General features: G+C 45.7%; 1 protein-coding gene across 9 annotated transcripts in view; it reads right to left on the bottom strand.

Annotated features, from left to right (window-relative positions):
- LOC141085029 (CMP-N-acetylneuraminate-beta-galactosamide-alpha-2,3-sialyltransferase 4-like) overlaps window positions 1-16,754 on the bottom strand; it is a 165,444-nt gene that overhangs the window by 1,937 nt on the left and 146,753 nt on the right. For all 9 annotated transcript variants that reach the window (XM_073569962.1, XM_073569965.1, XM_073569966.1 and 6 more), the window contains 6 exons: window positions 15,808-15,905; window positions 15,170-15,233; window positions 12,880-12,975; window positions 11,251-11,440; window positions 10,321-10,473; window positions 1,508-1,651 (listed from right to left, as the gene is read on the bottom strand). In XM_073569962.1, the coding sequence (XP_073426063.1) occupies window positions 1,508-1,651; window positions 10,321-10,473; window positions 11,251-11,440; window positions 12,880-12,975; window positions 15,170-15,233; window positions 15,808-15,905 (745 nt within the window). The remainder of the gene's footprint in view (window positions 1-1,507; window positions 1,652-10,320; window positions 10,474-11,250; window positions 11,441-12,879; window positions 12,976-15,169; window positions 15,234-15,807; window positions 15,906-16,754) is intronic.

Genomic DNA, 16,754 nt, shown 5'->3' with positions numbered 1-16,754 from the left:
GCTGACACCAGCAGACAATAGCCCCACATCATAGATTAGGTCTGGCTGGAAGCCATGGGACTGGATGGAGCCATTTGTGTGCTCCTCGTAGGTACACATGCCCCATTATACAGATGGATGTTGTGGAGGGGTCCCCTTCTGTGAGCCAGTAGTCACTCTGGCAGGGTCCTGCACACATGGCGATCGCTGCTGTATTAAGTGCTCCGCAACTTCCATATGTGCTTTATGTTTCAACTAGATGGAGGCAGTCTTTGCAGCATTGAGAATCCCCCCCCCCATGTGCTCACCCACCTATCCACTCTCTCTTTCCCCATGTGCTGACTTCACCCGTCTGAACTCTCTTCTTTGACCTGTCTACCCAATGTGCTATCCCCCTTGTCTGCTGTCTCTCTCCTTCCTGTGCTGTGTTCTCCCCTCATGTGCTGTCCCGTTTGAGCTGTCTCCCCCCTGTGCTCTGTCTCTCTCACCCCTGTGTCTGACCATGTACAGAACATACCACAGCTCCTGGGCAGGGGAGGAAGAAGCAAAAGACAATACTGACATTACAGCAGGAGATCGCAAAGGATACATGTTGAGAGGTAAGATATTGTTTAAAAAGTCAGTGAAATATTTTACCTCACAAAATGAATCCTCTGTGATCCCCTGCTGTAATGCCAGTATTGTCTTTTGCTTCCTCCCCTGCCCAGGAGATGAGGTATGCTCCGTACACGGTCAGACACAGACAATTTTTAAAATGAACTTTCGTTCATGGGAAAACCCCTTTATTGTGACCGGCTTCCTCTGCCTGTAGACACATCGCACATCTGCCGCTGGGATCAGCCGAATGTTTCACTGCGCCTGTGCGTAATTCGCGCAGGTGCAGTGCGACTGTGTTCCGCTGGTGGTACTGTGCAAGAGGCTGCGTGAGTGTGTGACTGTGAGTGTGTGGGTGTGTGGTGCGTACGGAATATAGACGGTGCGACAGTGTTCCGCTGGTGGTACCGCGCAATAGGTTGGTACCAGCAGCAGTTTCCATATTGAGACACCCATCACTTGGGTGTCCCAATATGGCGGTCGGTGAACTTCCTCCGCTTGGAATTCCAGGATACGGTGACATCTGGATAGAACAGGAAATTAAAACATTACAAGGCTATTAAATAAATAGATTATCCGCCATTTTCACTATCTCTGCTTGCTTTCCCAAAGGCTAAAATCCCGCCCTGATCACACCCAGACACATGTGCTGGAGTCTCTACCTTGTATCAGCTTCATGTTCTGCAGCCGATTAGGATGTGATCATAGAGGCGTCCATTCACTGACAGCAATTAGAAATTGTGAAACTCAGTAAACGGGCCCGGTGCAGTCCATCATCAGACTGCGCAATTCCACCTGATATGGAGGAGGCAGTGGCCCCTGACCTCCCGGGCCCCTGTGTGGCTGCACTAATGATATGTCCGCCCCTGTGACCTGGTGCATCTCTTTTACGTCCTCCCTTTACGCCCCTACTCCGTGGAGCGCCCTCACTTACCGCCATGGATTTCAGCGTCACCTTCTCATAGTAATGAATCGGCTGCTTCTTATTGGACAAGGCGGGATAACCAAATCCGGCAATGTCAACCATGTCACAGAAGTGGAGGGCGAAGGTGATGGCCAGCATGCCCGTGGTGGGTTTCTGGAAAAGAGAAGACGATGTAAGACCCTGTCCTCATAGCCACAGACTATTCTCTGTGAGCTGCATCAGCCTATCAGCTGAGACAGAAGTAGTCACATGACATTTTCCAGTAACTTGGGCCTATAAATAGTTATTCCGCTGGGTGGAGGTGGCATTTACAGGATGTGATTGAACCTACAAGTTTGGCTTTGATAGAACATCACATAGGAATGTTGGCACGTCGCACCGAACCTTTCCCATTAAATGATTTTTTTTTTAATACGAGTCATGCCATCTGCAAGAGGCTCCGCAGCGGCTCCTGCTCAGGCACTGCATGAAAGTCAGTCATTTTGCCTTGTAGCATTATTCCAGGTCTGGGGACCTGCAGCGAACAGGAAGCCAACTACTCGCAAGTTTTGCTGGCTCCCTGTGCGCCCTCCCTGCAGTACAGCGTGCCCACTGCTGGGTATGGGGCATTTTGGGAAATTCTGACTTTTCTATGTTCATTACTGCACATTGAAAAGTTCTGTGGTTATTCATAAACTTTGTTTTTCAATTACACAGAATGTCAAAGATCTCAGCTTGCTGTCACTGAATAACTAAAAGGCTGATCAGCCCAAACACTTCTCGCAGTGGGAGGTCTGTAACAAAGTATCCAGTCCAAACAATCTGTACAACACACCAGCTGCCCACATCTCTCTTCTGCCCTGAAAAAGTGTTACTAGGCATCAGTGCAGGTACCGCATAGTTCACGCTGGTTAGATACAACTGTAGCTAAACCTCCCGGGGGGGGGGGGTACAAAGTCAGATCTTCAGCTTAGGGTACAAATAACAATTATTATAGCTAACAAAAGCAAGCAGAGATCTGGAGAAAAGTGAGGAACTGCAAAATATAAAAATAAGAATCACAGTGGCTCAGTGGTTAGCGCTGCACGCTGGCTCAGTGGTCAGCACTGTACGGTGCCTCAGTGGATAGCACTGCAGCCTTGCAGCGCTGGAGTCCTGGGTTAAAATCCACCAAGGACAACATCTGCAAGGAGTTTGTATGTTCTCCCCGTGTTTGTGTGCGTTTCCTCCGGGTTCTCCGGTTTCCTCCCACACTCCAAAGACATACAGAAGGGGGAATGTACATTATGAGCCTCAATGGGGACAGGAATGATTATGTCTGTAAAGCGCTGTGGAATTAATGGCGCTATTGTATAAGCAAGTAAAATAAATTATAAAGTTGGAACAGTTCTATTATATAATGACATTTATTTACAGAAAAATAGAAGAACCTCTTAATATACGCAACACCAAATCACGGCAGAAATGATCAGAACAAAACAAATCAAACATTACAAAAATGTCATCAACAAAAAAGCTGCAGCTTCACTGCTAAAGATACAAGATTCTGATTTGGCTTTTATCCTAAGTCATATTGCAAGACTCGTTAAAGGGTTGATTGTGACTTGTAGGATCGCTACTACCAACAGGTGGCGCTATAGAGTTCAAGTCCTGTTTCTGTCTGAAGAGGCAATTTACATATTAAATTTCACAGAGGAGCATTGCACGGCGAATAAGCCTCCTTACCTTGACAAGTCAGAGCTGGTATGTCACTCTCCACAAGGAGAATCCTTACCCCTTAGGCCTCTTTCACACTTCAGTTGTTTGACGTCAGTCAAAATCCGCCGTTTTTATAAAAAAGCGGATCCGCCATTTTTTTGGTGGATCTGTTTTTTTTCCCCATAGAATTGCATTAGTGGCGGATTATGACTGATGGTCATCCGTTTTTTGACAGATCTGTTTGAATTTTAGCGTCCGCTGGCTGGAGTAGACGGACAAAGGAATGTTTTTTTGCAGCGGCAGACCGCTATTTTAAACTGCGCATGCCCAGAGGATCTCTCTCTCTGTTCGTTTAAATTTCATGCACCTACCAGCTGCAGCGGATCTGTCCAGAAAACGAATCCGATGCATCCGTTTGTTGCAAAGCGGAAATGGGTCTGTTTTTTTCACACTTTGGCAGTTTGCAACTGACGTCAAACGACTGAAGTGTGAAACAGGCCTTAGACCTCAGTCTAGAGCCTCTCAGGATTGCTACCTCCAACAGGTGGCGCTATAGAGTTCAAGTCCTCTTTTTCTCTGAAGAGGAAATTTGCATATTAAGAAATCGGTAAAGCCAGCCACCAGGGCCGTTATCCTCCCGTGCTGTCATATTCCAGAGCTGCTGCCTCCCTGGAGGTCAGAGGTACAAGGAGCTCAAAGACAGGGCAAAGGTGGGGAAGCCGAGTCTGATCACCACTGAGCAAGACACAAAAGTACAAGGTGTTCAGTGCTCAAAGACGCCTAAGGTGATGAGGCCGATCCCTCCTGACCACCCCTGAGCAAGACAGAGAAGTGGAAACGTCAGGACTGGGCCCAGAAATATTTGATACAGATTATTCCCAGGTTTAAGGACTGCTATGGACAGAGCAGATGGACGGGTCGTGGCTGGGTCAGTACCAGGCACAGACCTTCACTTCCCCTGATCAGAAGACACTTTCTTCTTGCAGTGGCGTAGTACAATTCTGTGTCTCTTCAGAAAAACAGGATTGTTCTGCAGGACAAGTCTCCATCTGCCCTCCCTCCTCCTCCAGACTCCTCTGCCCTCCCTCCTCCTCCAGACTCCTCTACCCTCCCTCCTCCTCCTCCAGACTCATCTACCCTCCATCCTCCTCCTCCTTCAGACTCCTCTAACCTCCCTCCTCTAGACTTCTCTACCCTCCCTCCAGACTCTTCCTCCTCCTCTGCCCTCCCTCCTCCTCCTCCAGACTTCTCTGCCCTCCTCCTCCAGACTCCTCTGCCCTCCCTCCTCCTCCTCCAGACTCCTCTACCCTCTCTCCTCCTCCTCCAGACCCCTCTACACTCCCTCCTCCTCCAGACTCCTCTACCCTTCCTCCTCCTCCTCCAGACTTCTCTGCCCTTCTTCCTCCTCTAATTCAACATGCCTTACCCTTTTTCTTACACTTTAGATCAGTGTTTCCCGAACTCCAGTCCTCGTAGCCCCAACAGATCATGTTTTTAGAATTCTTTAGTATGGCACTGAAGTAGGTGAGAGAACCTGGGCCAATGTATGTTTCCTTGATAATGCCATCATCTATGCAATACTAGGGAAATCATCAAAACCTGATCTCTTGATGGCTGTGAGGACTGGAGTTTGGGAAACACTGCTCTGGATGATATCTGGTCTTGATCTGCCAAAACTGGAGGGTTCGGCTGTGTTGGAGTAGCTGGAGTATGAAGAAACTGTTCTGCATCTGCATGGCACATACGCAGCAGAGTACGACCTGATCAGAAGAGACGGAGGAGACTAAAGGGGAAGGCAAAGACCAGAGTTGAAGGAGGAGACCAGTACCTGGCCATCGCCCTGAATTTTCTTGTGATGGTTGTAAGTCATAGGGAGGCGCGAATTTTTAGCCACTCTGTCCTGCACAGATTTGCTTCCCCAAACCCATCACCCATCAGTAGGTGATATATAAGGTGACTCCACCCCCATTACTCGCCTGATCGTTGGTTCCTAGACTGCTAGTAGCTGGTTCATGCATACCTTTGTATTCTGTCTACTGTTATTGACCCAGCCTGTTTACTCGCTTTGTTTGACATTCCTGACTCCGAATAGTGAACCTGTGCTGCCTGCCCCAACTTCGGACCGTCTGACTACGCTTCTGTTTCGCCCTCCTGCTCTTCATAGCTGCGTCTCCGATCCTCTGTTCAACTGTTGCAGTCCCAAAGACTACCCTGGAGTGGTACCTGGTGTCTACTGGCAGCCCAGTCTGTACTCACCAGAGGCTCCAGTGAAAACACTTAGCCACAAAATCCTAGAATGTTAAGAGTTGAAAGGGACCTCCAGAGTCAGTATGTCCAACCCCTGGTCAATGCAGGAATCACTAAATCATTTCAGACAGATGCCTGTCCAGCCTCTGTTTGAAGACTTCTATTGAAGGAGAACTCACCACCTCTCATGGCACCCTGTTGCACTCATTTACCACTCTCACTGTCAAGAAGTTTTTTCTAATATCTAATCTGTATCTTCTCCCTTTCAGTTTCATTCCATTGCTGCTTGTGTTTCCTTGTGCAAATGAAAATAAGGAAGTCTACACTGCGACATCCCTTCACATATTTGTAGACAGCTATTAAGTCTCCTCTTGGCCTTCTTTTTTGCGCTAAACATTCCCAGATCCTTTAACCGTTACTCGTAGGACATACTTTGCAGTCTGCTCACCATCCTGATAGATCTTTTCTGAGTTTGCTTCAGTTTTTCAATGTCTTTCTTTAATTGTGGTGCCCAGAACTGGACATAGTATTCCAGATGAGGCCTGACCAAGGAGGAGTAGAGGGGGATAATTTCTTCACGTTATCTAGACTCTTAGCTTCTCTTAATACATCCTAGAAATGTGTTTACCTTTTTTGCCGCTGCATCATACTGTTGACTCTTGTGCAGTCTGTGATCTATTAATATACACGTCTTTTTCACACGTGCTGTTGCCAAGTTTATTCCTCCCATTCTGTGGATGTCATTTTAGTTTTTCTTGCCCAGATGTAGAATCTTGTATTTCTCCCTATCACTATTCTATTAGTTGCTGCCCATTGTTCAAGCATATCTAGATCATTCTGAATCCTTTCTCTGTCTTCTCTAGTGTTCGCTATCCCTCCTAGCTTTACATTGTCTTCAAATCTGATTAGTGTACCTTTAGTTCCCTTATCTAGATCATTTATAAAAATGTTGAACAACACTGGGGCCAGGACAGAGCCTTGTGGTACCCCACTTGAAATACTTTTCCAATTGGATGTGCAACCATTTGTTACTACTCTTTGAGTACGATCACTAAGCCAATTATCAATCCACCTAACTGTAGCCTTGTCAATCCCATACTTGGACATTTTTTCAATAAGGACAGTATGAGATATTGTATCAAATGCTTTGCTGAAGTCAAGATATACTATATATACTTCATTTCCCTGATCCACCCAGTCAGCAATTCCAACATAGAAGGAAATTAGATGAGTCTGGCATAACTTGCTTGCTACAAACCCATGCTGGCTTGGGTTAATTACTGTATTCTTATCCAAGTACTTACATACATGCTATTTAAAAATTTGTTCAAAGATGTTTCCTCGTATAGAAGTAAGGCTCACTGGCCTGTAATTTCCTGGCTTTTGCTTTTTGAAGATAGGGACAACATTTGCACTTCTCCAATCTTCTGGGACTTCTCCTGTTCCTCAGATTTTTCAGAGATTCTGGCTAGTGGTTCCTCAATTTCCTCTGGTAATTCTTTCAGTACCCTAGGATGCAATTCATCTGGATCGGGAAATTTAAATTCATGTAAATTAGCTAAGTGGTCCCTCATTATCTCTCTGTTTATGGATAGTGTGGATTGTTTTGTTCCTTTGATGGCACTGTGAAGATCAGCTGATGTTGAAATTGCTTTCTTAGAGAACACAGATGCAAAATGGGTATTTAAAAGTTTGGCTTCTCAACATCCTTTCTGACCACTTCACACTTTTCATCCTGCAAAAATCCTATAGCATCTTTGAGTTTTCTTTTGATTTTGACATACCCCCAAATCCTTTCACATGTCCATGTCTACGGTCTGTGTGGTGACAGTTTTCACGTGTACCGGAGACACTTACTCACATAGACCCATTCAAATGAATGGATCTGTGCACATATCAGTGTCTTTCCACAGACTGTGCGTCCGTGGGCAAAACACGCTGACTTGTCCGTCTTTTGCCATCAGAATGGACGGTAAAACGTCCCACACGGCACCTGCTGACATTCGGACTTTAATATAAGGCTCATCATTCTCCTCTGCTCACTGGCAGAGCAGGGGAGAATGAGAGCTGTCTTCAGCACCTGCCGCCGGGAAGAACGCTTACTGTAGTGCTTCTTCCCCGGTGCCGATGCGTGACACCTGCTGACGTTTGGACTTTAATATAACGCTCATCAATCTCCTCTGCTCACCGGAAGAGCAGGGGAGAATGATGACAGCTGACTTCAGCACCTGCCACTGGGGAACAGCGCTTACTGTAGCGCTTCTTACCCAGCGGCTGTCAGTGTGGTACTGATGCGGCACACAGTTGCCACACGTGTGCAACACGTAGTACACATACGGACACGGATATCTCCGGTCCTGGAAATAAAGGACGTGTGAAAGAGGCCTAATTGCGTTTTGGTCTCCCTTGCAAGCCTCACTTCATTGCTGGCTTTAGTCACACCCCTCCAGGGTAAGACTGGCCCATGATGCAGTGGGTCCACATCCACCAGTGTTACAATCGGAGGTACAGAGGATTCCGGAAGGACGGAGGGGACCAAGGAGTCTATAATGAACATCACTTTGCTGTCTCCATTATGAACTGTATACATTGTTCCCTGCTCCTGTCTTATTGGTGGCATAGTTTGAATTATAAAGCGGATTTATTTCTCTGGGGGGGCTCTCCATATGTATATTAGTAAGAAGCTTTCAAAAATAGAAGTGTTAATAGTTTATTTTGTTATCAAACTAGCAAAATGCAACTTGACTGAAGGAAAGAGAAACCTAAATCCCATCAGTATTTGGTGAGATCAAAACAAACTCTTGCCGCTGTCCTCCATAACATGTGTCCAAGTGTCCAGAATAAATGATGGAGGCAACGGGCTGTCACCAGATACTGATGATGGAGGCGACGGGCGGTCACCAGATACTGATGATGGAGGCGACGGGCGGTCACCAGAAACTGGTAAGATTTACAACTCTTTTTTCTTCAGCAGCTTTCACACCTGCCTTATAACACTACATATATATATATATATATATATATATATATATATATATATATATATATATATATATACACACATATATATATATATATACATATATATATACATATACACACATATATACATACTGTATACAGCTCTGGCAAAAAATTAAGAGACCACTGCCAAATTTTCAGTTTGTCTGATTTTTCTCTTTATAGGTATATTTTTGAGTAAAATGTAAATTTCTCTTTTATTCTATAAACTACTGACAACATGTCTTCCAATTTCCAAGCAATTAATTTTGTATTTATTTTCAGAAAATGAGAATCTCTCAAAATAAGAAAAAAAAACAGTGCTTGCAGACCTCAAATAATGCTAAGAAAACAAGTTCATAATCATTTAGAAACAACAATACTGATGTTTTAACTCAGGAAAAGTTCAGAAATCAATATTTTGTGGAATAACCATGATTTTTAATCACAGCTTTCATCTTAGCATGCTTTCCACCAGTCTTTCACACTGCTTTTGGCTTGTGACTATCCATCTTCCTCTTGATTACATTCCAGAGGTTGTCAATGGGGTTCAGGTCTGGAGATTGGGCTGGCCATGACAGGGATTTGATGTGGTGGTCCTTCATCCACACATTGACCTAGCTGTGTGGCATAGCGTATTGTCCTGCTGGAAAAACCAGTCCTCAGAGTTGGGGAACATTGCCTGAGCAGAAGGAATCAGCTGTTTTTCCAGGATAACCTTGTATGCGGCTTGATTCATACGTCCTTCACAAAGATTAACCTGCCCAATTCCAGCCTTGCTGAAGCATCCCTAGATCATCACCGATCCTCCACCAAATTTCACAGTGGGTGCAAGACACTGTGGCTTGTACGCCTCTCCAGGTCTCTGTCTAACCATTAGAAGACCAGGTGTTGGGCAAAGCTGAAAATTAAACTCATCAGAGAAGATTACCTTACTCCAGTCCTCTATGGTCCAATCCTTAGGGTCTTTGGCAAACTTCAGCCTGACTCTGCTTTGCTTCTCATTGATGAAAGGCTTTTTTCTAGCTTTACATGACTTGAGCCCTGCCTCTAGGAGCCTGTTATGAACTGTTCTTGCCGTGCACTTCACCCCAGCTACCATTTGTCATTCCTTTTGTAGGTCACTTGATGTCATCCTGCAGTTGCTGAGTGACATTTGAATGAGATGACGGTCATCTCGGTCAGTGGAGAGTCGTATTTGCCCTCTGCCGGTCTGTAGCTTTGTTGTCCCCAATGTCTGCTACTTGACCTTGTTGTAATGGACTGCCGTCTTAGGCAACATGACGCTCATTGTATTCCTCTGATAGTAAAGCCATAATTGAGCCCTTCTTTTCCTCACTCAAAACTTCTTTGGCATGGTTAAAAGTTTATTTTTTCATTCCTATTACTTTTGGGATATTACTAGCACTTGTTTTGCTATCCAGCTTGTCCTATTGCAAGAGGATTGTGAACACCACAGCAGGGTTTTTATACTTTCCTTCGCTAAATAACATTTGGCTCAGGTTATCACCTAATCAGAAGCACAGTAACTAGAATGAAGTGTACTCTGGTTGTAATTCAAGTGACACTGGAATGGAATGGCTGTCAGACATGTAGAGAAGCTGATTTTTATAAAACTGTACAGTGCTCTCTAAATTTTTGCCATCACCCTGTAGACTGTCAGCCCATGTAAATTTTCCTGCAGATATTGTCGCTGGCACACAAACATCTTAGATATATTCTAAGAACACTGCTTAAAAGTGAAAATGTTATAAATTTATAACTTCAGGGACATTTATTATAACTAACATCTAACCTACAGAAGAAGGCAGAATCCTACATGGGGTCCACGATGTGAGGGTTCCAGTCACCCACATCGCCCTCACCCCCCTACGTCACCCAGCCTTTGCACCTCTTACCGCTTTTGTTTTCTTGACGTTCTTTTGCTCACTGGCGATGGCGCCCAGGATCTTGGTGGCGGTCACCTCCATATAATATGGGTTTAGGATCCGCGTGTTCTGAGGGGTCACCTCCCAAATTAAAGGAGGCATTTTCCAAAATCCTTTACGAACCTGGAAAAAGAATAAAACATTAGTGAGGTCATTGTGGGTTTGGCTAGACACGCACAAGCCTTCACACGGATGGGAAAGGTGTGGACTAGGACTACACTATGCTACAGACCCCTCATTTACTAAAGAGTAGGAGTTGTGAGATGTGATGTCACAGACAACCACTAATGAGGGTCAGAGTGCAGTGATGTCATATATGATCACTAATAAGGGTCGGAGAGCAGTGATGTCATAGACCACCACTAATGAGCTGTGGAGTGCAGTGATGTCAGACGATCACTAATGAGGGACGGAACTCAGTGATGTCATAGACCACCACTAATGAGGAGCGGAGTGCAGTGATGTCAGATGATCACTAATGAGGGACAGAGCGCAGTGATGTCAAAGACGACCACTAATGAGGAGCGGAGCGCAGTGATGTCATAGACGACCACTGAGGGGCAGAGAGCAGTGATGTTAGACGACCAATAATGAGGGTGGGAGCGCAGTGATGTCATAGATGACCACTAATGAGGGACGGAGCGCAGTCATGTCATAGACGACCACTAATAAGGGACGGAGCGCAGTGATGTCAAAGACGACCACTAATGTGGGGAGGAGCGCAGTGATGTCAGACGACCACTAATTAGGAGCAGAGTGCAGTGATGTCATAGATGACCACTAATGAGGGGCGGAGAGCAGTGATGTCATAGGCGACCAATAATGAGGGGCGGAGCTCAGTGATGTCATAGGCGACCACTAATGAGGGGCGGAGTGCAATAATGTCAGAATATGGCGCACCCTTTTCTCATTATTCAGGATAATCTTCATCCATTGAATGTCCAGAGGCTTAAACGGCACCAGAACTAACAATGTGTCCGGGTTGTTGTCCATCTGGGGGTCAAAGTCAGCAGATTCTGGGTAGAAGAAGCGCATGGTGGTCTTACTGCCAACATCCTTCTCGTAATTGTGGACTGGAGCGTTGTTTAGTCTGGTGAAGAAAGCGTTAGAAAAGTATGTGGAAATACACGTGTGAGCGCAAAATAAGCCATCTCTACTCTGCGTAAGACCCCGATCTCTAGTGTGTGTGTAGGACCCCCAATCTCTAGGGTGCATGCAGGACCCACCGTCTCTAGTATGTGCGTAGGACCCCCAATCTCTAGTATGTGCGTACGACCCCCAATCTCTAGTGCGTGTGTAGGAGCCCCGATCTCTAGTGCGTACGTGGACCCGCCATCTCTAGTGTGTGCAGAGCCTGTGATTTCTAGTAAACATGCAGGACCCGCCATCTCTAGCATACGTGTAGGACCCCCGATCTCTAGTGTGCATGCAGAACCTGTGATTTCTAGTAAACCTACAGGACCCCCGATCTCTGGCGTGTGCGACGGGCCCCTGATCTCTGGAGTTATCTTTTGACATGCAGCTGGGTCTTTCCATGGTAACTTACGTTACAAGACAGTTAGTAACTTACGTTACAATAAATTTGCTTCTCATAGGAAGTAATGGTATTGTAACATACAGTAAGTTACCATCAGCTTTGTAACGTAAGTTACGACATTGTGTTGTAACGTAAGTTACCAAGTAATAACACTGTATTTTGTTTTTAATTTGTATTCTTGAAAAATCAAACTGTGTTGAAATCTACTGAGAATAGTGTAATGTACAATATACAATATACAATACTCATATACATACTCATTCTTGTGCCTGCCTTCAAAGAACAGTCTGTAGCCATTATTAACTCAGTTTTTGGCTTGTGAATGTAATGTAAGTTACCATGGAATGACCCAGCTGTGTACTATATGGCCACACTGTTATACCTCACGCCCAAATGATGATTAAACACAATAAAACCATAAATGTCGCTGTACAGAAGACATGGCTTCCACGAGCGCTGTACAACAGGGAGTGCTTCCTGCTCACTACAGGACAAAAATCAGGTTGAAATAATTGAATAATTAAAACCTGAGGGGACGAGGAGAATTTGGCAGCAACTTTGCCCCCATAAATTTCAGTGTAAGAAGTATTGTTTTTTTTCTTATCTCGCTGCCATCGTGTGAGTGGCTGCACAGTCCTGGCCGAGTGTGGCCTTTACTGTCTCGTTGCCATTCATCCCCTCAAGATGGCTCAAGGGGGACACTGTTGTGGCTCAATCGCCTGCAGTCCGCAAATTCAATGCCTCACTGTGATAATGGTCTCTGGACATCCTGCAGGGCTCATGTATTCACACAGGAGCCAAACTGCAGAAGCAGAGCTGCAGTGTAAATCATGAGGGAGGAGCGGATCTGAAGCCCGAGCTCCAATCAGTCAGCGCAGGTGCAAGCTACAGGCAGGACGCCTGCACGATCCCGCACGCGGTGTATTCTCATGCTATATGTTTCCTGCGGTGACACAGATCACCGACCTCTTGTACAATCACACAGATCTTACCTGATCACCACGTCGTATTTATTAATGATTTCCCCCAGGGAGCTGTTTCTTAGCCGATGCCCATTTCCGACTACCACGCACCGTCTGCACTGCAGCCTGAACACAAGATGGCAGTTCACGGTTATTACTGTATGCAAACATTCCAGTGATTATATCTGACGGATCACACCCTGAACGTGTGTCGTGAAAGTAACAATGCAGGGAAATCACTAAATCCAGCTCTCCACAGCTGCCAACAGGTAGCAATAGCCGCGCCTATGGAGAGGGATTTGTTGCATATTTCATCGTTTACTGGAATCAGACATCATGGAATTATACAGGAGAGAACAAGTGCAAACGGGCAGAATATAGAAATAATGCATACAGCGCCACCTGCAGGCTAAAATACGCGGTTCCCTTCCCTTTTGGAAATTATTTCCGCTGTTCAACTGTCCATACTCGAAGACACATAAGGCTATGTTCACATGTTGGGATTTTGCTGCTTTTTTATGCAGATTAGAGGCTGCTTTTTACAGTGCCAGCAAAAGCTTCAGGAATCTCATGCACACAATTGCTTTTTTTCCTGGCTGAATTGGAAAACTGCTGCTTTTTTATATCTGCAGCACGTCAATCAATTCTTTCAGCATTTGTGAAGTGATTTTTCAACCTAGAAAGCAACGAGAAAGTGCAAAAATCTTGTGGTTTTGGTGAATAAAACTAAGTTTATTAAACATGTACAGTAGACGAAAAACGCGTGTAATCTGTACCGAAAAAAAGGCACAAAACAAAAAATAATTTTTGTAAGCAGCTTCTTTACTGCCAGTAGAGCACTTTTTGCCTGCAGAAAAAAAAGCAAAAATGCAACGTGTGAATAGCTCTAGACCACATTCACATGGTGGGTATTTGGTCAGTATTTTATATCAGTATTTGTAACCAGGAGTGGGTGATAAATACAGAGGTGGTGACGTGTTTCTGTTAGACTTTTCCTCTGATTGTTCCATTGTTTTGGCTACAAATATTGAACGTGTGAATGTGGCCTTAGAGACTAATTCTTCCTTTAGGCTACTTTCACACATCAGTTTTTTGCCGTCAGGCAGGATCCGGCTTTTTTTAGAAAAAACGGATCCGGCATAAATTTTGGAGAACTGTAGAAACGGATCTGGTTTTTTGCTGGATCCGTCTCTGTTCCTGGCGGCTGGCCAATTGGATCTGAGCATGCGCAGACTTAAAAAAAAACGGATCCGGTGGCTGGATCCGTCTTTTTCTGGATCCGGCGCATTCCGGCGCCCAAAGACTTTCATTGTAGCAAAAAGCTGGAAGCGCCGGATCCGGCGCTTCCGGCTTTTTCGCCGGAGACAAAAAACGTTACAGTAGCCGTTTTTTCCAGACGCCGGAATGAGACAAGTTGCCGGATCCGGCAAAAAACGGATGAAACGCAATGCCATCCGGCACGATCCGGCGCTAATGCAAGTCAATGGGGAAAAACCGGATCCGGCATTGCATTTTGCCGGATCCGGTTTTACAAAAAAAAGCCGGATCGCGCCTGAAGGCAAAAAACTGATGTGTGAAAGAGGCCTTAGGAGTCCCCAGTTGTCGCATCTGAAAAGCGCTCTAGTTTACTTCTTCCTTCACCATGTATCTGTCACTTATAGAGCGATTCTATGCACCGGTTCTTTTCCGGAGTCCACCTATGAGGTCGTTACACTTTCTAGTGCCCAGTCGGTCTCAGGCCGTGTTTCTGGTGGATTAATCAGTGCACCTGAGCAATATAGCTGTGAAATGGCCATCTTTTATATCCTCACCCATTGCTCTCATCTTTGCATTCATGTGCTCCTGTGTATTCTTTCTCTGGAGTCTCACTTCCTCCGCAGATATAAGCTGCTGCTTACACTGGAGGTCTGGTGCCACGTCTGCAGTGCATGTTACATGCCTGTTCGTGCTCTCACAGTGGTCGAGATGTCATCCTCCACCAGAAGCTTACAATGGCTCGTCTGTCTATTATGCTAGTCTTCGGACTCTGTAGTAATGACCTCGTACACATTTCTGGACGGTCACATTTCCACAGGTGACTTGTGGGAGGTGATGACTACAGAGACAATCAGGATTGAAACCAGAAAAACCGGCACAGACCCAATGTAGAAACCATCACTTAAGACCACATCACAATGGCACCTCGACTGCTCTTGGTCCGTCTCCTGCTCTCACTGCAGACGTCTGTCGCACGCCGTCACTTCTAGGGCATCACCAAAAATAAGTGGCATAAATGTGTGCACTACGTGGGTGGGTGAGAACTGATAGATCGGGGTCTTACCTCTCTATATCTTGAGGGACGTGGTATTGGTTCGACAGTGCCAGAAACTTCATGAGTAGATCCTCTGGAGGAGAAAGAGTTGGCCGTCCGTTAGTGCAATTTATGGGTGAGCTATACAGGGGGATTCAGGGATCACACATTTAACCCATTTTCACACTGACCATGTCACCTGACCCTGCGGACCCCCCAGATGCCCCTCTCAAACAATCTCTAACAGACCCCTGTGTTTTCCAGGCTGCAGCGAAAGATGAGGGGAGCGAGCTGTCAGATCTACAGTGATCTCTGCCGGCTGAGGACTCGGTGCTTTGTGCGCTACGTGGAGTCTCCATTAGAGATGAGCAAATTTGTTCGTATTTTGGTCTTGAATCTGATTTTGACATATTCGTGCAATATTCGAACACTATTCATGCCGAATATATGTCTTATGATCGTTTCCGAACATATTCGGTAATTTCCACTCCCATTGAATCTAATGACATTCGGCTGTGTTTGACGAATATTGAAAAAGCAATATTCGATTCTAATCGTATTCGGAACCGAAGCTGAATAAATTTGCTCATCTCTAGTCTCCACCACTAGAGCTGCAACTTATAAACCTGTCCCGGTGTGTCGCTGCTCAGCCCCCGTGCCGTTCTTACCGCTTCCCTTAGTGCCATAGGGTAAAGGATAGACGGACTCGTTCTTCACCCAGAAATAGTCGCTGAGCTGCAGGAAGACGGGGTGATTCCGGGAGTAACTGTAGACCAGAGGAAAAGAGATTACAAGCCAGAAAATGAGATCTGGCTACTCATAAAATACTGACGAGAGACGAGCTGCAGGAGAGGAGGCTGCGTGCGATACAAGAGGACGGCTGTGAGCACCACATGGGACGTCGGCCGAAGGCACCACACGGGACGACGGCCGAAGGCACCACACGGGACGACGGCCGAAGGCACCACACGGGACGACGGCCGAAGGCACCACACGGGACGACAGCCGAAGGCACCACATAGGAGGACGGCCGAGGGCAGCACACGGGAGGACGGCTGAGAGCACTGTACAGTGGCATGTAAAAGATTGGGCACCTGTGGTCACCTGTGGTCAAAAATTACTGTTATTGTGAACAGGTAAGGACAAATGCAAAAGCTTGGGCACCCTTGGGAGATTTGTGTGCTCAGATAACTTTCACCAAGATTTCAGACCTTAATTAGCCTGTTAGGGTTATGGCTTTTTCACTATCATTGTTAGTTAATTTCCCAGGTTTATAAAAACCCAGCCTCCTCTAACCTTGTGCAAAAAAAAACAGCAGCCATTTGTTCTTCTAAGCAGCTCCTAGCACTCTGAAAATGAAAATGGTGTAGGCCCACAAAGCAGGAGAAGGCTATAAGGAGATAGCAAAGCTTTTTCAAGTTGCCCTTTCCTCAGTTCAAAATGTAATTAAGAAATGGCAGTTACCAGGAACAGTGGAGGTCAAGATAAGGTCTGGAAGACCAAGCAACCCCCACTTGACTGGAAAGGACTCTGGAGTTGTGGTACAACGCTCTACTGCTCAGATACACCTGCACAAATATGGCTTTCATGGAAAATTCATCAGAAGAAAACCTCT

This window comes from Dendrobates tinctorius, unplaced genomic scaffold, assembly GCF_039654945.1.
Source record: "Dendrobates tinctorius isolate UK_male_01 unplaced genomic scaffold, ASM3965494v1 ptg000028l, whole genome shotgun sequence".
Taxonomy (NCBI): domain Eukaryota; kingdom Metazoa; phylum Chordata; class Amphibia; order Anura; family Dendrobatidae; genus Dendrobates; species Dendrobates tinctorius.
The sequence above is the reverse complement of the archived record's forward strand: the minus strand, read 5'-3'. Positions and strand labels throughout refer to the sequence as shown.